Source organism: Marmota marmota, unplaced genomic scaffold, assembly GCF_001458135.2.
Source record: "Marmota marmota marmota unplaced genomic scaffold, marMar, whole genome shotgun sequence".
NCBI classification, from domain to species: Eukaryota; Metazoa; Chordata; class Mammalia; order Rodentia; family Sciuridae; genus Marmota; species Marmota marmota.
In genome coordinates, this window is record NW_026000016.1 from 15,770,625 (window position 1) to 15,794,005 (window position 23,381).

The following is a 23,381-nucleotide window of genomic DNA, read 5'->3' on the forward strand; positions in this document are numbered from 1 at the left end:
AGAATATTTTATTATGCATAACTTTTCAGAGTGCAAGTGTGACATATGCCCCTTATTAGAAAATTAAAATTGCCTTTGGGATATCAAATACCTCACAATAAGTACAACCAACATTTCATGTATTTTTTCCTAATTGTTTCTGTAGGCATTGATTTTTTAAAATTAAAATTGAGATTTTTTTCCATATGATTTTGTATTCAGGGAATTTCACATTTCAGTATAGGTTTTCTCCATGTCTTTAAAATTCTTTGAAATTCTCTTTTTGAGTTATACAGTATGTTTTGTGAATCTTTCTCCGTATCTTCTGTGATGCTGAACCCACAGGCCTTGGGCATTCTCAGCATGTGCTCTACCACTGAGCTACACTGCCAGCCCTGGGTATATCTCATTTAACTATCCCTTATGGTTAAATGGGAGCATTTATCTTCTTATTGTTATTTCCAGGATTGCACATAATTAATTTTAAGTTTTTAAAAATTTACTTTTTCATGACTAGAAAGATTAAATACTTTTTCAATAATTTGAATAGTCATTTTTATGTTTTTGATAAATTATCAGTTTAAACCCTTTTTTATTTTATGTGAAGTCACATTTTACAAGTTGCAAATTATTTTTACAGTAAGAGTAGTAAAATTTATCATACTTGCTACAAATATTTTTCAGTGTTTGCTTTTTGCTTGCATTTTTTAAACATAAAACTGATTTTAACTAAAATTTATATGCCAGTCATCCTTGAGATTCAGTCTACTATATTTATGCACTAAAAGTTTTCCCAGTTCTAAGATTAGCTTAACATAAATTTCTATTATATTTAGTTATTTATTTTTTGCAGTAGGGTCATCTTAACCATGTTTCTTTAACTCACTCATGCAGCCATTGTGGGACATATGATGGGGGTGCCACAGTCTTTTCCTTGCTCTCTCAGGGCATCCCTGACTTGCTAAAAGTCAGGATGTAGATTTGTAAGAACCTTGTAGTTTTCTTACCACAGGTCTGTGGACATCCCAGAATGCTCTCTCTTGGCTATCAAGGATCTTCCTTTCAATTTTGTCTCTCTTCTTGTCCACTCTGTTGACATCAAAACAATAAAGAATAAGTAGTGTTAAGTGCAGTGCCCCTCTGGACAAAAGGCCACAACTTGAACAAATTTTCCAAAAGACTCACAAGGACTCACTTTGCTTGTGCTTCTGCTTGCATAAATATAAACTCCCACTTCCTTGCAAATGCTCTCTGCAACCGGGCCAGGCTCTCCTGAAAAATATCCCACAGATGAAGAAGATTTGTTGCTCACCTATACTACCCTATCTAGTTTATTTATCATATGTTTATGAAAAAAGACAAATATAGAATTTCTCTATGTGTACTCTGGTTCTGAATGACAAGTCATGCTCATCAAATCAGCCAATCCTCATATTGTCTTGGAGGAAACAGAACAAAAAAATAATATTAACTTTTAAGAATGACTGACTATAGATAATACAACTATAAATCCAATATGTGTCTGCAAAATAGTGAAATTACCTTGTATGAGAAAAGTGTTCCAGATGAATCCACTGGATTTTTCTGTGTTCATTTTATGGAGGAACAGGAAAACAATTCATTCCTAGCCCAGATTTAGTTTATTCTTGTCCTAACAATAAATGTAGATCCTTGGCAGCCCAGTACTTATTTCTACTCAATGATTTGAAGTTCATCAATCACAACACAGTAACCATTTGAACAAATTATATCAGGTTAATTTATCTGCTGCTAGCAAACACCCTGTTTTTTGCAATAAAAAACATGTTCCTAATATAAATGGTCTTTAATTCTCAGAGTTTGGATATCTTTGTGTTAGTATTTACTTGAAATATTTACAGGTAAATCAATTTTAGAAAATAAAATATGTTTCTCTCTTCTACATTGAATTTGTGTATTTAGAATTTCACTGTCCTCGATGTGGATGAAGAGAGGAAGCAAGCAAACAGGGATTTATAAAGGAATTTGCTGCCTGATCCGCAGAAATCTGATCCTTAAGATACATGAATGTATGGGGCTGGAGCTGTGGCCCAGTGGTAAGAGCACTTGCCTAGCATGTGTGAGGCCTGAGTTTGATTCTCAGCACTGCATATAAATAAGTGAATAAAATAAAGGTTCATCAACATCTAAAAAAAAAAAAGATCAATGAATGTAGAAAGTTACTGGAGTACTCAGAAATTCAGAAATGACCATAGGTTTTGTTCCTGCCCATTTTATGCCTTTTTTTTTAATTGCTAAAAAGTCCTTGGTACTTACAGCTTCATAATCTGCAAGTTCTAGTCTTGCCTTATTTTGCATTGTTCTTTTGCAGAGGTAAACAGCTGAAAGACAAACAAAAAATCATATTTTGGTTGCTTATTAAAATTGACTGCTATAAAAATATGGCATTAAAATTTCAGACACTTGTCACTTTTTCCCCAAGTTATAATTTTCTATTATCTCATTTTAGACAAACAACTAGAATTCATTACTGAAATCCAGTTTGATTTATGATGCCATAATTGAAAATACATGTTAAGAAACCTGGTAACCATCATTTCCTTATTTTTACTAAGTTGTGTCATAATGTTATCCTCAACAAGGAAGGGGGAAAGAAACTGAAAAGCAACATCAAATGAACTTAAAAAATCCGGATATGCAAACAAAACCATTTCATAAGAATGAATTGTATAAAGAGAGGGGGAATCATTATTGGCACATTCAATTAGTTGCAAATTCTACTGTCAACCGCAAGGCTCTGTTAGTGTAAACTAAGGAGGATTTCTTCATATTCTTCTTCTTCTTTTTTTTTTATTAACACAGAGACTGGAATCCAATGGGAGGCAATGGCTCTACCACTGAGCCACAACCCCACCCAATTTAAGGCTTCTTGGCACTTCTGTTGTTCCAATCCACATCATTCAATTGTTTTGTTGCTAAGTGAAGGAGAGTAGAACATTTTACCTGACAGAAATAAACTACCACTTCACTCCAGTTCCCTGAGGACTCAGTTTCCTGTGCTGCCATGTAAATTCCATTCTGGCAGCAGATTTATAGAAGAAGTGACAGAAGGAAGAAAGAATGGTGATAGCGGCATTGCTTTGAGCAAAGTTGTTCAGTTATTTTAAGGTATTCTGATGACTCTTCTCATAATATCAATACATTGGAGTCCTCACCAGTCCCAATTTCCAGCATTTTCTTTGTCATTTTTTTCCATTAAGTATGATATTTGAGTCTTATGAAGTTCAAGATTGTATTATACTAGATTCTGAATAAATCCACTAGATGAGGCCTGTCCAATATTACCTTCCATCAGGCTAGCTCTGCAGGATGTCTTATAAATACCACCTCGGCAAGAAGATGTATTGGCCTTAGTTTTGAATAAGGAAGTCCAGCGGGTAACACTGAGGAAAAATGTTACACAGAAAATCTGAAACCACTGCAAACATGGATGTTATTTACTCAACGGTCTGTCCCTTAAGTTTCTTGTGTGAAGGTCAAGGCAACCACTGAATGATGTGAACTTTGCTACAAATGCTAAGAATCCAGTGCATGATTTTAGAACACATCATTCATCATTTACCAAAGTAATTTTATTTTATTTTATTTTTTTACTAATGTCAGTAATTTTCAAAAGTTAAATTTCAAAACCAAAAGTAACATGATATGTTAATTTTCTAATTGGTCATAATATAAGCTCCCTCCCAGGGGAACTCTTTCTGTAAAAGCCACTGTGACTTTAATAAAATAACTCAGACATTCTCAGCAGCAGTTGAAAGAAATTATAGTATATGTGCAATACCCTTGAAGGTGGCTCTTCATTAGAAAAAAGATCAAATCTCCTTAAATAATTTCTAATTAAACAATTTCAATGTTCCTGTAGAATTACCTTTAATCAAATTCAAGCCCAGCTAAGCCCTTCATCAACCAGACCTCTTCTCAGTCTCATTCTGCCTCAGTTTTTTTCCTGCTTTATTGGTTCTGGTCATTCAAGTTCTGTTGTTTTCAAAATCAGTCCCCTTTGGCAAATGTATGTCTAACCTTATTAGGTAAACTAAGAAGTTATAACAGAAGTGCTTTAAGTTTTTTCCAGATGATTGCTCACAAAGAATTTATAAATTCTTTATTAAGGTTTTCTATAATACAAATTTTAAAAATTTCTAGGAAACAAAATCAAAGTATGGACAGCCATTGTCAGGCACAGAGTAAAGGTTTCATATAGATCTGCTGAATAAGTAAATGAATAGGATATTTTCAGAAGGAGCTATTTAGATGTCAAATTAAATCAAGTGTCCAGAGGGAAAGATTAAAGTCTAAGTTAGCAGAGTAAAGAATAATCTGGATACTTCTGAAGGTGCAGCAAATCCGGTCATGGCTGGATAGGCCCAAGCTTCAACAATCAAGTCCAGACTTAACTGCAATATAATGACAAGTACAGATAGTACTTTCATTGTTTGTCGAGAATACCAGCATTGGGAAGATCTAGACAAGGTGAAGCTCTAAGTCGATGAAAGAGGGTTCCAATTCCAGGAGATTTTCCAATCCACCAAAGACAGAAAAAAGTGAGAATACTTGAACATGGTCAAAACTAAGGCTCAGGTCAATATTTTTGTTGTGATTCCCACTTATTTAGGCAATGTAAGTGTTTCATATGGTGTTCTGTGTGAATGTAGGGCCATGTACAAAGAATGAGTCTTTCCAAAAAACTAACTATTGGAATATTTTCTGCTCTGCTGAAATACTAAAAAATATGAGTAAAAAAATAGACACTACATGGGTTACTTAGAATGATTTATATTATTGAAGACTTCATTTCAATTCCAAGTTTAAATATATCTTCCTGAAATAATTTTCTGGGACACCATAAGGAGATAATTTGGGGGACTTGTATATAACAATTACTTAGTATATAATAAGTAATTGAGATGGAGGCTCTGCCACAAAGTGAGAGAAAGTTTGAGAAGGCTTGAAGTGTTACTCTGGTTAAAATAGCTATGTGGTAAAGGCATAGAATTTGGCCCTAATGCAACTTAGAATTCAGATGGAAAAAGCTAAAGCTTTTGAATCAGGTCTGTAATAAGGAGTGGAATAGAAAATAAATGCTGGCATTTGGTTTTTCCTTTAGTTTCTACAAGGTAGAGCACTCACATTCATGACAGAAGTGTGTAGAATCATACCTAGATCACAGATCAGCAAGCACCCCAATATCTAAATATGGAAAAAGACACAAATATATAATTCAAGAAGATTAGAAATACAAATGCCAAAAAAGTACTTGGAAATTTTACAACTTATAACCCAACTTCCTTCTATTATTTTTAATATAGAAGGAATATGTATTATTTAGTTGATTATAAGTATAATTAATTATATGTTGATTATAATTAATACAATTTATTTAACTATAATTATAAAAGTGGGATTCATTGTGATATGTTCTATGTGAACATAGCATAATTTGGTCAATTTCATTTCCCAGTACTTCACCAAGCCCTTCTTTTCTCTCTCTCTCTCTCTCTCTCTCTCAATTCCCTTCTCTCTACTCTGTTGATCACCCTTCTGTTTTCTTGAGATCCTTTCTTATTCCATCCCCCCCCCAACTTCTACAGATCATAGAAATCATTCAACCCTTGATTTCATGAGTCTGGCTTATTTCTCTTAGCATGATGTTCTCCAGTTCTACCAATTTGCCAGCAAATGACCTAATTTTATCTTTACTTATGCTGAGTAATACTCCATTGTGTGTGTGTGTTTGTATGTGTGTGTGTTTGTATGTGTGTGTGTTTGTATGTGTGTGTGTGTGTGTGTGTAACACTTCAACCAATGGGCAAATGATCTAAACAGATATTTTTCAAAAGAAGAAATGCAAATGGCCAACAAATATATGAAAAAAAGTTAAATATCCTTAGCAATCAGGGAAATGCAAATCAAAACTACACAAAAATTTCATATCTTGTTTCAGTTAGAACAGTGATCATCAAGACTACAAATAATAATAAATACTGATGAGGATGTTGGAAAAAGGTATATTCATACATTGTTAATGGGACTGCAAATTAGTACAAGCATTTTGAAAATCCGTATGGGGATGCCTCAAAAGACTAGAAATGGAATTACTATATAACCAGCTATTCCAGTCCTTGGTATTCATCCAAAATAATTTAAATCATCATACTACAATGGTATATACATATATCAATGTTTATAGCAGCACAATTCATAACAGCCAAATTATAGAACCAGCCTAGGTGCCCATCAACAGATAAATGATTAAAAGACATAATATTTTTAAATTGAGTTGGATTGCTTTAGGGCCTCACTAATTTTCTAAGGTCTTGAACTTTCAATCCCCCTGCCTCAGCCTCCTAAGTTGCTGGGAGTACAGGCATGCACCATTGTGCCTGGCTAATTCAATACTTTTCTATTTTAACACTCTTCTCCTAAGGTTATTTTCCTGCTAATTGCAACTTCTACTTGTATTTGCCTCCCACTTATTTTAACAGAGTTGGTTTGTTTCACTCGTCTTTCTTTCAGACATATATTCTTAGATTTTATTTATGATGTAACCTAGTATACTTACTTGTTCTTTTTTTCTCATTTCTTCATCTCTTTCACTGTATTTCTTTTATTTTTATTTTTTTACCATTTTTAAACCAGTGACTTTTCATTAAATCCCACTTTAATAATTCAGAAAACTTCTTGTCATCCCATTAGTAACCATTTTTTTTATCTTTAAATAAATGCTTGAATTTTTATCTCTTGAAATTTAACCTCAGAAATAAAACACTGCCTAATGCTTCCCTGAATAAATGATGAAGAAATTAGCATATGTTCACTCCCTCTAGTCTTCCTAATATTTTTTAATGAAAAGAATTTATTGTATGCTATTATAGTTTTTAAAAATTGATGATAGTATCACATTTTGTTTGGAAACAAATTTTTATCACAATTATTTAGATACTGAAAGGCATGCAGAAAAAGCTGGTATCTTGGAAAATTAAAAACTCTTAGCATGGTTTTCTTTTTAAGCCTAAATTTGTTGAAATGATTCAATAAGGGTTCAGATCCTCCAAAAACAGTATCTATTACTTTTTTGGGTTCTGGTCTTATTTCTGGTTTCCTTTGGGATTTTGCTCACTTGTTTGCAGGTTGCTGTACTGGTAAAGTGGACATGGATAGCAATTCTGATAATCCTGGATTTTCTTTTACACCTATCAACCAGCAGCTGCAACAGTCCTATAACTATAATACTCTTCTCCTAGTTGGGTACCTCTACTGGTACATTTTCTGCTAAAAGTCTGAGAACTTGAGCTGCTTTAAGAACCAAAGTCAGGAATAAATCTTTTTATTTTTTTTTTAATTTTTAGAAAATTAAAAAAAAATTAAAAAAATTTTAAAAAAATTTAAAAAAATTAAAAAAATTTTTTAATTTTTAAAAAATGTTTATTTTTTAATTGTAGTTATTTTATTTTTATTTATTTTATTTATTTATTTATTTTTATGTGGTGCTGAGGATCAAACTCAGGGCCTCACAGATGCTAGGTGAGAGCTCTACCACTGAGCCACAACCCCAGCTCAAATCTGTCTGTTCTGATGACATGCTCAAGCTTAAGAAACCTTGGACCAATATGAGGCAAGTCTTTCTCTGCTCTCCTTACTCCTATTTCTAACCCTCATGTATGGATACTGGGAATCATTAATGGGTTGGTCAGGATTACATCCAGTTCTGTAAGCCTGCCCTAATTTCCTAAGAACAGAAATAATTATAACTCTAACATCATTATGATATGTCTAAATTGTATTGATTCCAGAAAAATGTTAATCTTTCAAATGAGTGACACGCAGCACCATTCTCCAATTTCCAGTTTGTTCTAATAATTTCTTTTATTCATTCCAGTTTTGTATCGACTCTTGCCTCTTTATCCTGTGCTGGAGAAGAAAGGAGCAATTTTGGTAAACTTCTGAAAAGTATGGAGTGTTGGTCTGTTGCTACTTCCTGCATTTACTCCAAGGATCAAATATATTTGGAAATTTGATTTCTGTTGAATGGACTTATATTTAAAAACTTTAGATTTTGGAATTTTTCTTCATTGACTATAGATCTATTTTATTTTTTCATTACTGTATGATGACTATACATGATATTTGGGTTCACTTTGATATAATCATACAAGCATGGGATATAATTTGCTCCACTTCTGTTCTGAGTACTTCCCTGATCCCCACTTTGCCCTTTCTCTACTGTACTCCCTCTACTGTTCCTCTTCTTTCTATTTACTTATAGTAATTTTTTTAAATTAAGGCTTTATACATAAAGGTGAAATTCACTTGGTGTATTCATATATGTAATATTCATATATTCAAATAATTTTGTCAGTTTCATTCCACCATACCTCTTCTTTCCCATCCCTAATTCCCTCCCTACCCTCTGACTTCCCTTGTTTTTTCATGGAATTCCATCTTCCTCTTCTTTCCATTTTTTTTTTCTAGCTTCTACATATGAGAGAAAGCATTCAACTTTGATCTCAGAATCTGGCTTATTTCACTTTGCATGATGTTATTCTGTTCTGTCCATTTACCAGCAAATGCCATGATTTCATTTGTTACAACTAAGTAAACCTCCATTATATATATGTATCACATTTTCTTTATCCATTTATCTGTTGTTAAGAGAGTTTAATTTTTTAGAAAAATTATGACTCAAGAGCAATTCAAACCTTAATTAACCTTAAGGGGAATTAAATCTAAAGATAAAAAGAACTAGAGAAAATATTATAAGAATGATTTTATTTAATTTCCAAAATATATTAATGTTGAAGAATATTACTGTAATGCACGAGTAGAAATTAGTTATTAAATGGGATTATGTACCTTGATTTATTAAGAGAAGAAAGGTCTACTATGGAAATTGAATATTTGGACAATAAAAAGCTTTACTCTCCTGGAAGAGCTAATCCTCCAGGAAAAATAATTCTTTTGGAAATTTCAGGAATAATAGCTGGAAACTGTCAGTGTGAAAAGAATGAGAGCAGTAGACTTCTCTCCTTAATCTTGTATTTCGTGAGCCTGGTTAGATTCTGTTCTATCACATATTTTTCCCATACCCTAAAGTCAACTACCTTAGAAAGATGGCATTATTATTTTTAATTTAATTGATAGTAATAATGAAACACAGGGAGCCTGAGTCCCTTCCCCAGGACATACCAGGACATACTTCCCCAGTAAGTAGGTGGTGGGGACTTTGGATCTCTGTGACCACACAAGAGATCCTTAGGATACATAAAACAACAAGAGAAATCTCACATCAGCCCCCAATCAGTGCCACAAAGGAACGAGGAAGCTTCTCTTTGTTGACTCTTGTTTTCCACATGGTTCCATTTTTCTGTATTTCTTTGTTGCTCCTCAATATAAGAACTATTATTGCTATTTTGAAACTTTATTAATTTAAATCCAGCTTTACTAATTTTAATCCAGCTTTTTTTCATTCATTTATAAATGACATTATAGATTGTATGCAGTGACCTTTACCCCAACCACTTAAATTGCTAAAGAAAGAAACTAGAACCACTGAGTTATGTGAATGGCTCCTAAAAGGTTTGGTTGTTTTTCTAATGTTCAATGAATTTTGTCAATTTGTAAGATTATTTCATGTTGCTATGAATTTGTACTCTATTCACACCATTACTTATTAAATCTCCTTTAAAAACTAGTCATTACTTGCTGATTCCATATATACAAATTGTTACAAACTGCAATACCAATTATTTGTGGCCCCCAAATCAATAACTGATGTCATATTTGCAGTTTTAAATTTGATAGTTTAATAGCTGAGTCAAACAAGACACTTTGCTGCTTTGTTTCAACCCTAATGCTACAAATAAACATCCTTTTTGGGGTACATTTACTGATACATTTTTTTGATTTTGTGTGCTTTTTGTTGATGATATTTCTGTTTAAAATGGCCCCAAGAATAGTATTGAAGTGTTCTGTGTAATGGTCCTAAGTGTGAGAAGGATGTGATGTGCTTTACAAAAATACGTGTATTAGCTAAGTTTTGTTCAGTTATGAGTTATGGTGCTATTTAGTAGTAATGAATCAACAACATTTATTGAATAAGGTGTCTTTAGCAGAAATACATACAAAACAAGGTCATGTGTTCATCAAATGATAAAAGTGTTCTGATCTGAGGCTTGTAGAAACCCAATCCTGTGCTTCTCTTGGGATCAGTGGTTTAGTATTCTCTAACTCGGTGTTCAAGGCAACTTTACAGAACACTATTACCACAAAAAACAAGAATCAACTGTATGTGTTTGTGTCTTAGTCCCTCTGTTGGAGAGCAATGATTTAAAAGGATGTTTTTCAGTAATAACAAAAATATGTACAAATTCAGAGGCTCTCCTAGTAATCTACAACAACCTCTTGACTTTATTCTTTCATAGAATAGAGTTATTACTTCTTGTGCTTATAGTAATTAGTAGATTTTTTTCAAACCAATACCATATTAAGTTTTTAAATGTCGCAGAATAAAGGAATACTGTAGTTTACCTATTACCATGACATTTCTGAACCACTGTTTCAATCAAAATGTTTAAGATATTAACTTTCAGGTAAATACTTTTTCTGTCTGTTCTTTACATTTATTAAACAAAGCAAAGGTTTACACCTTTTAATTCATCCCCTTTATTTATTTTTATTAGAGCATTATAGTTATACATAATAGTTGGGTTCATTGTGACAAGCTCCTACATGCATGGAATTTAATTTATTCCACTTCAGTCCCTGGTTCCGCCCCCTAAGCCCTGCTTTCCCTTCTCTCTTCCCTCCCCATTATTCTCTTTCCTTTACTCTATTAATCTTCTTTTCACTCAGTTATTATTGATTGATGTTTTATACATATACATAAAAGTGATATTTATTTTATATATGCATATACTCTGCTTTTGTTAAATTCATTTCTCATTTCCTCCCCATCCCCAACTCTCCTCCCTCCCTTTTGACCTCCTCCTTCTACTCCACTGATCTTCCCTATATCTTTATGATATCTGATTCTCCTACCCTTTTCCCATTATTTTTCTCTAGCTTCTGCATAGGAGAGAATGAGCCTTTTAAAGAGCAATTCAATAAACTATCCAGTGGAACATGAGCTGTGCAACTTCTGAACAAACAACTAATATATGTTCATTTACTCTGGATTAAAATACTAACCATTGATATATTTGAATACCTGAACTTGATTCCTTCCCATCTCTCTCTTTTTAAAAATTATTTTTGGTTTCTTACATAAAAGGAGAGAGATATAGGTATCGTGCTGAGAAATACTGGTACAATAAAAAAAAGATATGAGTTGTTAGCCCTAAGTTATTGGCTAACCAATTTGGAACATTTGATTCACACTATGTCTATTGTCAAAATCCCTGATCATTAGTATGGAAACAATAGAAAATCGGATATTCTGGCAAAGGCCATGATATAGTGGAAAGGACATTTGGTACAAGAGTTTGGACATCTTGGGTTCTCATAACCCTCATTAACCAAGACTTTGTAAAGTCACTTAAGCTTCCTGACACTCAATTTCCTCCCCTGTGTAATGAGAATTAAAAATATCAGCTATATACTGAGGTGAGGATTATTGAGAGGATGTATTGTAGAATGCTATATTAAAAAAGGAATGTAATGTATGCATTTATTATACTTTTAGCTCACTGGAAAAGTTTCTATCTAAAAGAAAATCATAGCAGGTACTTCTCTACATGAAATATCCTAATAAATGCCATGTTTGGTATGGAGTTTGTGTGAAGTTATTATTTTTTATCACAGTGGTGGGCACTGTTTGAATCATTGTGTGTCTCAGTTGTCAAGTATCTCTCCTTTGTAGAACTGCCATGAATTTGCATTGCCAAGAATTTTAAATAATAAAGTGCAAGCACAGATGTCTTGCACTTTGAAATATTTTTAAAATTTTATCTCAAAACAGAGTTTAATTTTAAAATGACTGGTTTATAAAGGCACTTCCATGTCATTAAATTATATATTTTATGTTCACATCTTTGCTCTTTCTGTCCCTTCCTTTTCTTCATTTTTATTTATTTATTATTACTATTATTATTATTATTTTTAGAAAGAGAGAGAGAGAGAGAGAGAGAGAGAGAGAAGGAGAGAGAGATATTTTTTTTTAATATATTTTTTTTAGTTATTGGCAGACACAACATCTTTGTTTGTATGTGGTGCTGAGGATGGAACCCGGGCCGCACGCATGCCAGGCGAGCGCGCGACCGCTTGAGCCACATCCCCAGCCCTTCTTCATTTTTATTATCCCTTATTATCTTGCTAACCAAGCCCCATGCACAAGGAAATATGTGATCAGCAGTGTTTATTAGTAGCTACTCCCAGGTTGCTGGGGGAAGAAAGAGAAAACTATTCTTTATATTTTCATTTGTATGTGTATGAAGAGTCTACTATGTACAGGGCTCTGCTTTAGGTGATGGGGTTGGGAGTAGACAAGGATTCTATTCCTAATGAGGTCATATTCTAGAGAAATCTAAAGCAAAGATGGCACGGAGAGGGAAGAGAGGACAGTGCTTCTAGTTATCCTGTGCAGAGTGATGCTGGTTAGGGGCCAAGGACCTGGAAAAAACCTGGATTGCCTTAATCCTATCCCCTACTTGCTAAGGGCACCACTGCAATTGGTTGCATGAGGCAAATGGATTGTAAGAGAGTAAAAGTGGATACCATACTTTTTAATAATTGTCGCGACCCCTCGCCAGCAAGGGAAAACACGACACAGGATTCTTCTTTCAGCAGTTTATTCAGGCCTTGATTCAAGTATCATCTTCTAGCGACCCGCACCCGCCACGCCCAAGCACAGCCTAATAAAGCCTCCCGCATACCAATCCTAAGCTGCCACGTGGATCTTTCTCATAGGGTGGTAAGGGATTGCGTGCCAATTCTCCATAAAAGGAGTTGTTTATCACAGGCCACAGTGGAAGCCGGCGCCATCTTCTAATGGCGGCCACGGTCTAATTAGAACGGCTCACCACAAATAATAATAATAATGTTAATAATAATAATATATAGAAAAAGGCAATATCATTGCGATCTTGACGATTATTGAGATGTATTTTCATTATTTGTTTATTTTTGTTCCACAACAACATACCTGGTTCTGTTATTCATCTAAGTAGAGGCTAATTTGATAGAACTGATGTGATTTTGAAACCTAGAGCATAGAACAACCCTAAGATGGTGAGCTGAAAATATCCCTGGGCTTCTTCTTGAAGTGAACCCCTCTCCAAGTGAACCCTATAGTAACTGGTTTGCACAGTCTTTTTGCTCCCCCATCCTGCCCCCTGCCCTTGCAGAAAGTAGTCTTAAGAAAAATGACAAAATTTGTTTCCTGGTTGAAAAACTATGAGGACTTCTGAGTACTTTGTCCTTTTTATTTATTTATTTTTATTATTTATTTATTTTGGTGCTGAGTTTGAATCTAGGGCCTAATGCATACTAAGCACATATTATACCACTGACTATACTATCAGTATGCCCTTCTTTTTAGAAAAAGATTATGACAATGCTAATAGTAGCTATGTTATGATTTGGATGTGATGTGTTCCCCAAAAGCTCATGTGTGGGACAATACAAGTAAGATTAGAGGTGAAATGACTGGGTTTAACTGAGTGGTGACTGAAGGCAGGGAGGGTGTGGCTGGAGGAGGAGGGCATTGGGGGTGTGCCTTTGGGATTTATATATTGTATCTGGCAAATGGAGTCTCTCTTTCTGTGTTCTGGTCATCATATGAGCTGCTTCCCTCCACCATACTCTTCCACCGTGATGTTCAGCCTCACCTCACGCCCTGAGGAATGAAGGCAGCTGCCTATGAAACTGTGAGTGTCAAAATAAACTTTTCCTCCTCTTCAGATGGTCTGGTTGGGTCTTTTATTCACAGCACTGAAAGCTGACTAAAACAAGCCAGACAATAATAAGGATAATGAAAATAATCATCATTATATTTAACACTTAACTGGTACTTGCCATATGCCAAGAACTGTTAAAATACTTTATGAATTAACCAATTAATTATTTAAACAACCTATGAGGGGTATCTGTATGTGTTATTGTTATCATCTCTTTATAGTTAAGAAAATTGAGGCACAGAAAGTAGACACGACTTTTTATTCAAGTTGCATGGCTAATACAGAATTACGTTGGAATTTGAACCCAGCTGTGTGGGAAGAGCCATTCTTATCTGGAGAGCTATTTAGAGTGACTCTGAATCAAGAGCATTCTTAAAATGTAAAACAACTTGGAGATCACTTTAAACCATTCTTCCATTGAGATGAGACACCCAGGATATCCCAAAGAGTACAAGAAAAAAAAAAAAACTATGAAAGTAACCAGGTCAATGCAGAAAAAAAAGGATTAGGGTGAAACAATGCTTTGTAAAACTAAGGAACAGTTGCCTTAATTTTATGGAGGTGAAATTTAATTTTGATCCTTAAACTTTTCCTGATTATTATATACCATTTTTTCCCTCTTGAAACCTCTAATAGATTCCTTTCCATTAGAAATTGCCCAGAAAACCAGATGTGTCCCACCTGTAATCCCAGCTACTTGGAAGGCTAAGGCAGGAGGATGACAAATTCCAGATTAGCCTCCCCAAAATAACAAATAAAAAGGGCTGGAGATGTATCTCAGTGGTAGAGCACCCCTGGGTTTAAACTCCAGTGCAAAAGAGAAAGAGAAGGAAGGAGGGAAGGAAGGAAGGAAGGAAGGAAGGAAGGAATTCACAGAGGTTCCATGCATTTTTTTTAATTGCTTAAAGGTTATCAGAGTGGAGCAACACTCTGGAATTGCATATTGCTAAGAAGCATTTTATTTTAAGTTTAGTAAGAAATAAGTAAACCAAATTGTCCCACAAATCCAAGAAAAAATATGAGTAAAAGTTAAGACTTTCAAAGGTGAATAGATAGTTCAAAGTTGAAGTTAATTGATGCCTGATCTAGTTGGGCAAGTTATGTGTCCTCTCTGATGCCTGAGTAATGGGCATTTTAATGATATTTTTATGACTTCACTGGAAATTGAAGTTGAAAGGAAATGATCAATGCAAAAGCTTTTTGAAAACTTATGCAAATGTGGGATTAAATGTCTCTACAGTGTGACTGATTATCAGCTCTTTACTTGAGTTTAATAAATCTGTTACTTCAGATTCAAAATAACATATACTTTTTAGAAATAAATTAGAATTTGGTTTCATGAGGCTAAAATAACATCATATTTTAGAATGATCAACAGTATATTTATGTTAATTTCTTTAAGCTTTAGTCACATATATTAAACGAGAAATGGAATGAAGGCACTTTTTTTCCAGTATCAGATATAATTTTATTTTAAGTTAAATGAATGAATGAATGAATTCATTCAATGTACAAGGTAATATTCTTGGTGTTAAGTCACAGATAAAAACTTTGGACCAATGTTCCTAGTCTCTCAGGACTCATGTCCTAGTCTTTTGTATTAAGTTGGGAGTAAGTAGGTTAACAATAATTACTTTTAATTTTTTGCTATGTATTTCAGAGACAAGTGAATAATCCCATTAGTTTACATTCCAGTTTAGTATACAAAATCGCTTTTCTACATGTTATCTCCTTTGAGCTTTGCAATAATGCTGTGAGTTAAAAAGTATGTTTTATTACTTTTTTATTAGACGTGAAATACAAAGCTCAGAATGGAAAAGGATTTGGCTACAGTTCTCAGAAAGTTGCAGAGCCAGGGGGCAAACAGAGGTTTTAGTATGAGAAGGTGCTAGAAGACTAGAGACTCTGAGGAGATGGGAGAATCTTATCACCACGCAAAGTATTGCCCATGGGGGTGGCAGTTTGTGAAGCCATATTCCCCATATGGCTTCCCTATTTAGTGTTCATATAAGTTAATTAAATCAGTGTGCATAATGCATTCCATAATTATATGCTAATGCTTCCCTTTGCAGATCTTTTGTTTCCTCACAGACTTAACTTCCATTCTCTTTTGAGGCTCATAACAATTATATGTCCATTTAGAATATTAAATCAAAACCAAGTATTCTAACAATTTTGACAACTTTGATAGATTTTTGGCATTTTACAATTATAACTGTTAAAATCTCTCTAGGGGTTGTAAGACAAGGGCAGTTCTTTTATGTCCACTTAACTGCAATTTCAAACTGTGTTGTGATCTGCATTATTTTATGAAGCCAAGAGTCCCATGGGACAAGCATAAGGCTCCTCAGTGAAATTCAGGGATGGTGATCTAAAATGTTGCTGTTCACAACCCTACGTTGCTTTATTATCAATTTGATTCTAGGCAGTTGGTGTGCTTACACCTGAATATTATGCCATTATTATTAATAAGTAAAATAAATTGTAAGACTTGAGACTCTTCATTTATCTATCATATACCCAACACATTATTATTGGACACCTCTTAAGATTGGATATTGTCCTAGGCACAGGAAATATAAAAATCAATAAAATTTAGTTCTTGAAATCTCAAGTGGTTCACATTCCACTGAAAGAGACTGACTCATAACTCATGACTACAATGGCCAACGGAGAATTGTCAAGCTGGGCATGGTGGCGCACTCCTGTAATCTCAGCTGAGACAGGAGAATCGCAAAAGTGAGGTGAGACAGCTGAGACAGCCAGCCTCAGCAAAAGTGAGGTGCTAAGCAACTCAGTGAGACAAAGACCCTGTCTCTAAATAAAATACAAAATAGTGGTGGGGATGTGGCTCAGTGGCAGTCAGTGGCTAAGTGCCCCTGAATTCAATTCCCAGTACTTAAAAAAGATTGTCAAGGATCCAGCACTGGTCATATGTCTTGAGTCTTAAATAACATTAAGAGCTGACCTAGCCATGAATCTTCTACACGATTCTCTAACCTTCCATACTGTAGACATAAATCCATTATGATGAACATTTACAATAATGAAAGTTTTTAAGAAAAAAAGCTAGCTTTTTGGTAAAGTCACAGATAGGTTTTTACCTGTAGGATGTCATCAAGGATTTAATTTATTTTTCCTTATTTATTTAGGTTATGTGAAACCACACATATTTCTCCCATAGTACTTATAAACAAACACTTAACCATACTTTGAAATTATTCAGGAATAGATCTTACTATCCTTCTATGTGAAATGTGTTATAACCAATATGACTTCAAGGATGCCCTCTCTAGAATAACCTTTGAATAATTGTTTGCTCTGGCACCCACCTCAAAATAATATATTTCTAATTTGACCTTAAATGTTTTCAACATAAATTTTAAAATTTGCATATTGTGTAATTCTGGAGTGTCACAAATACCCACTTTTAAAACACACAGTCTCTGAATATGGTAAGGAAGGCCATATGCATTCAGTAGAAATTGTACTTTGAATCTGATCTTTTCTTGAGCTAGCCATGCTTGGCAATGACAGCAAGCCAAAGCTCCAGTCAGCCATGTAAGCAAAAGGGTAAACAAGCAACACTCCACAGTGTATCATGTGGCTAAGCTACGTATTTGGTATATTAGGCATATTAAATGCAGTTTTGATTTTACAGTGTTTTCAACTTATGTAGGGGATATGACCCCACTGTAAATTGAGGAACATCTGTAAAACTGTTGTCTCATGCTCTTAAAAGTGACCAACCGATACTAAACATCAAAGAAAACAAGTGAATAAGCTCTTCTGTGGAAGAATTTGGCCTAGGCATAATTCTTGTCTATTTTTGAACTCTTGTATCAATTACAGCATTTCTGCAGAATGTATCCTGACAATAACCCATCAGCTTTTCCTGTCAGTATATTTACAAATGAATTAAAATTTTAAAATTTCCCATGATCACTAGGTTCCTATGAAAAATTCTTGATTCCAGTTCTTTACAATTTTTAATCTATAGTTGATACATTTTTAATATAAACCATATTTTTTAACTAAATAAACAAAATGCAGCCCTTGTCCTACAACTCCTACAAATTTTAACATATTTGTAAAATGTCAAAAATCTGTCAAAATTCTCAAAATTGCTAGAATATTGGTTTTAATTTCAAAATAATAAAATATATGGTGGACATATTTGTAACATACCACAAATATATTACAAAGTTTCCTAAATAATTATTTTTTAAGAAGTGAAATTTTATTTCATAAGAAATGAAACCCAATTGTTTTATAATTTCTATTATGACTTGTTCTCTGAGTATACTAATTGTTTTTAACTATGATTTTAAGTTATAAACCATGAAATTTTGGAATTTTTCAAAGTTGATGTTATTTTTTATCTCATAATTCCACTTTTATTTAAATCCTAAAATTAATCATTTAAAAATAACAAATGTTTATTTAGGTATTTATCAATTTCTTTTCTCCTCACAGCTTCTTGCTGCTCAGTGTCTTCCCTTTTGTTTAATTTCCTTTTTATAAAAGGCTATTTTTTAAGTAGATCTATTAGCATCTTTGAATGGGAAAATCTTTTAATCTTTATTTTGCTGCTACCTTGAACGATATTATGTGTAGTGACAAAAATTCTGGGCTGATGCTTTCTCTCAGGATCTTGAAAATATGCTTTATTTCTGGTCTACATTAGTGTTTATAAAGATGTTGGTATTGTTGTTTACAGTATATTCATTACTTTTTTGCTCTTTAAAAAAAAAAATCTCCCTTATAAAAGTAAAATCTAAACGAAGCACAATGACTTGCACCTATAGTCCCAGCTACTCAACAGGCTGAGGCAAGGGGATTGCTTGATCCCAGGAATTTGTGAGGAGCCTGGGCAATGTAGTAAGACTCTCTTCTCAAAACAAACAAACAAAAAAACAAACAAACAAACAAAAAACAATGCAACCACAACAAAACCAAAAAACAAAATCTCTTTTTTTTGTAAGTTTTAAAGTGTTTTCTCCCTTCTTCCTCTCTTCTCTTTTTCTCTCTTTTTTCTTTCATTCTGTATGAAGTGTCTACTAGTAGAATTTACATTTTTACTAATTGTAACTAGACTATGTTACATTTTACAACCTGAGGATTCATGTTTTTCTTCAGTTCTGAAAAGTACCTCAATTATTATCTCATTGAATGTTGCTTTGCTATACTCTTCCTGGGAAACTCCTATTATGAATCCTTTTTTGAGTCTTCTTATTTTTTATCTCCATGTCTCCTAACCTGTTTTCCATATTTTCTATCTTCTTAACCAACTGTACAGCATTCTTTTTTTTTAATTTTTTTTTAGTTGTAGATGGACACAAAACCTTTGTTTTATTTATTTATTTTTATGTGGTGCTGAGGATAGAACCCCGTGCTTCTGTGGAAGAATTTGGCATAGGCAAAGCACTCTGCCACTGAGCCACAATTCCAGCCCTGTGCAGCATTCTTGATCTGTCTTCCAATTCAATCATTACTAATTTGTTTTTTAACTTTTTCATTAACGTTTTAATTATAATGATTTTGCATTTGTTTTATTACAAAAGTTCTTGGGTTGTTTCTCAAATCTTCCTGAAAAAATCCAATATCCCATTTTTTTCTGATATTTCATGCTTCTTTTTATATCTTATTAAGCATTTAAAATATTATTTAGGCCCAGTAGATGTGGTGGTACATGCCTGTAATCCCGGTGACTCAGAAGGCTGAGGCATGAGGATAACAAGTTCAAGGCCAGCCTCAGCAATTTAGCAAGAACATGTCTCAAAATAAAAAATAAAAAGGACCGAGACTTTCTATGTGTGCTGGACTATAAAACAGTGTTCTGTAGTGATTTTAGTTGTACTTTTTCCAGTTGTACTTTATCTGGAGGGCCCAGGTATTCCAAGTGGCTTAAAAGTCTGAAAGCCAGTTTGTATGGTTATTTATTGGTTTGGTGATTCCTATCTTCATGATTTTGCATATCACAGGACTGGGATTTTACTTGAGATATTGCTTCTTTTCAACTTCTGTATTGCTTTTTTGGGATGGCGGGTATGGTTAAAATGACTTCATGTTGAGTTCCTGACTTTTCAGAGGTTTCAGACTTTGTTCTTCAGTAGATGTGGTCCCAAATCATGTTTACTGTTACTTTGGGGTCTTTAATCCCCACCCCCACACTAGTTTTTCCCTACATCCAATTCAGTCTCCTCCCAGACCTTTGCAGGATTTCAAATTTATTACTCTTTATTTAAATCCTCTATTTCTTACATCTACATATAGCTTTTTTTCCTGCAGTTGTGTTGTTATATTTTACTTTGTATTAGAAGAAAACAGGCATTAAGTTTAAGTTCTGACAATCCCTTCAACTGAAGACCAATATCACCATCAGGATGTTTTCCTCCCCAGGTTTTATTCATCACCATCTGCATTCCCTCAGAGAGTTGTCCCACAAAATAGGTTCTATTAATTCCCTCAATTGGTAAGATACAAGGTCTCAGCGGAAAGTTATTTCAAATGAAAGCTATATTAAAACAGCCTGAGATGTAAAGTCTAATACTTCTTACCAATTATGAAGAAAAATATGTTGTTGTAAATAATTGGTTGAGTTTAAACTACAAAAAAAAAATTCTTCTAGCACATATCCCTACTCACTGATATACTTTGCTGGATGGAGCCGATCTCATGCTGATATTTTTCTAAGTGTAAAATAAAATTCCCTTTTGTTTTTTATCTTTAACAGAACATACTATTATTATATTTCTTTGTCTCTTTATCTAACAAGGAAGTTTTATAGTCCATGATGATATGCACAGGTCTCTAGGTCACATTTTAAACTACAGAAACAGAAAGATAAAATTTGGTCCTTTCTATTCAATAGATCAACAGGAAGAAAAGACTAAGGTTTGGTCCTGTCTCTTCTATTTAACTCTTATATATATTCATATGAGGTTAAAATGGATATTTATTTATTTTAAAATCAATTATATAATTTTAAAATTCTCACAATTTTGGAATTAGAAGTCTCACCTCAAATATTTCATCTTGAAAGAAAAAATTCTTATACATTCAATTTTGGGGGTCCAACGTTATGCTTTATGAATGTGTTTATAGTAGGGAGAAATTGGAGAATAAAGCTAAATATCCTAACAAATATATAAATGATTGACTATTATGCAATAATACTTTTTAAGAGAAATGATATTAGTAAGTGATAAACTAATGTCCAAAAAGGAACAACAATTATATTTAAAAATATGCATATGTATTAAAAACCAGCAAAATGTAATATAATATAATGTCAGGAGTGCTAACCATTCCTGGGTGAGGGGTTTAGGTTTTATTATATTACCTTGTACTTACTTTCCATACTTTGAAATTTTCTACAGGGCATAAAACTTTTATAATAAAAATGCAAGAAAACACTTTATTGCAAATGAGAGCAAACTTTATTGCAAATGCAGAGTGGAAACTTTCTGAAAATAGGAACAAGAGAAGGACTAAAGTGAGGAGAATCATGCTGCATAGATTTGGCAAGTAATAAGAGCAACATGAGTTATGCAAAAAAGAATCAGCTGGGTCTAAAAGAGGAGGAAACAAACAGACCAAATTGGGCCAGAATGTTTTCTCATCAATGCTGTCTAGTAGAACTTTCTGTGCTGATGGAAATATAGTATTCTGTGCAGTCCAATATGGTTGCCATTAGCCACATGTGGTTAGAAAGCACCTGAAATGTGACAAGGAGACGAAGAGTTGAAATTTTAATCAATTTAATTTAATTAATCTTCACACTTAAAAAGTCACATGTAAACAATGGCTTCCTTAGTGGATGGCAAGGATCTACTTATTAAAAGGTTATCATCCATTTATTGATAAAAAAGAAAAAGATGTTTAGAACAACAATAGGCCAATTATATATTAAAAATAAATAATTTTAGTGGGCAGAACTAACTGGTCTAATTACCTTCCCCATAGCAATGCTGAAATTATAAGTCAAAGATCATGCAACATTTAGCTTTTAATTACAAAGATGGCATCTGACACTACTCTGAATCCTCGTCTTCATTTAAGGTAGGCAAATCCCAAGTGTTTAGCTTCCCTTAGTTCCAATAACACAAGTCATTCCCTCATGATAGGAGAAAAGAACAGAATGGAGTCCACTGAATTTTTAAAATTAAAGTAATTCCTGAGTTCAAAGTAAGCAATATATTGCCTTCTCCCATAAGGGATCAGTTCTAGTAGAGGTACACAGCTTTGACATTTCTATTTCTTTCTTTTCTTTTCTTTTTCCTTGTGGTTGTGAGGATGGAAGCCAGGGCTTGGGCATGCTAGGCAAGTGCTCTACTAGCTACACTCACAGTCTTGACATTTTTCAAGTGTGCTATGTTGCTTTTTTTTGGTGGGGTCCAAGGGTAGCAACTTCTATTCAACACACACACACACACACACACACACATGCACATAAGTAAACTTATTTTCTTTTGTAATTTTGGAATTACTCTAATAATTTATAGTCACAAATTGAGAGTATTTTTATTTGAATATATTCTAATAAAAGGACAGTATTTATTCTATCTTCCTATCTCCGTTTCTCTCAAATTGCCTAAAGGATTTAAGCAATAAATCCTTTTAAATTTTAGAAAAACTTCTTTAAGAGAGCACTTTTTCTCTAATTTTGTTTCAATGGATAAGTTAAATGGTTCTTTCTTTATAGGTTGGTCAAAAAAGTTTTGGAAAAGCTTATATTCATTGCCTAACACAGAATATCAATCACTAGTCAACCAGGCTGGATAATGTGGGATATTAGTCTTAATGTACATAGAACAATAACATAGACACTTGGATATAAACATATTTTTAAAATATTGAATAAAAGATAATTCAGATTTTACTTTCACACACTGCTGAATATACAAACATCATAAATGATTCTAAAGTGTTGCAATGTGCTTGCATTTAAAGATTACCAGTAGCTAATAACTTTTCAAGTTCAGAATGCAGAGAATTAAAGCCCGTGAGGTACTACAATGATCCATATCACTATGGTTATGAAGCTTGAAAACTTAAGAATGTATACCTTAAATCAATTTAAAGTTTCCAAGGAAACCAATGAAAATATTCAAGAGAGGAGTAATAGGATTTGCAAATCAAAATACACTTGAGACTGTTGCTACAGTACTGTGTGTTCATTGGTGCTTGCCATATTTTTGTAGAAAGCCATAAAAATACTTATGTTCATGAATCCAGCAATAACTGACACATTAACTCTTATTTTCTTATCTTTCTGCTTTGTTAACATGATATATGTCAAAAATAATAAAAATGGTACAAATGAGTTCTTTATTACAAATATTTGAAATACCTTATATAAAGAGAATAAGAAGACCAGAAAGAACCAGCAATCTGTGAGGAGTGGGCAGAAAGAGAAAGGAAGGGATGTATTGATTATGTAATCATGCATGATTGATGTTCTGTTGAGTG

General features: G+C 33.5%; 1 protein-coding gene across 4 annotated transcripts in view; it reads right to left on the bottom strand.

The window, feature by feature from the left end:
• Nucleotides 1–23,381, bottom strand: part of Rgs7 (regulator of G protein signaling 7) — a 460,451-nt gene that overhangs the window by 60,690 nt on the left and 376,380 nt on the right. For all 4 annotated transcript variants that reach the window (XM_048809209.1, XM_048809208.1, XM_048809207.1 and 1 more), the window contains exons 7-9: nt 2,275–2,339; nt 1,175–1,251; nt 987–1,068 (exon numbers count right to left, since the gene is read on the bottom strand). In XM_048809209.1, the coding sequence (XP_048665166.1) occupies nt 987–1,068; nt 1,175–1,251; nt 2,275–2,339 (224 nt within the window). The remainder of the gene's footprint in view (nt 1–986; nt 1,069–1,174; nt 1,252–2,274; nt 2,340–23,381) is intronic.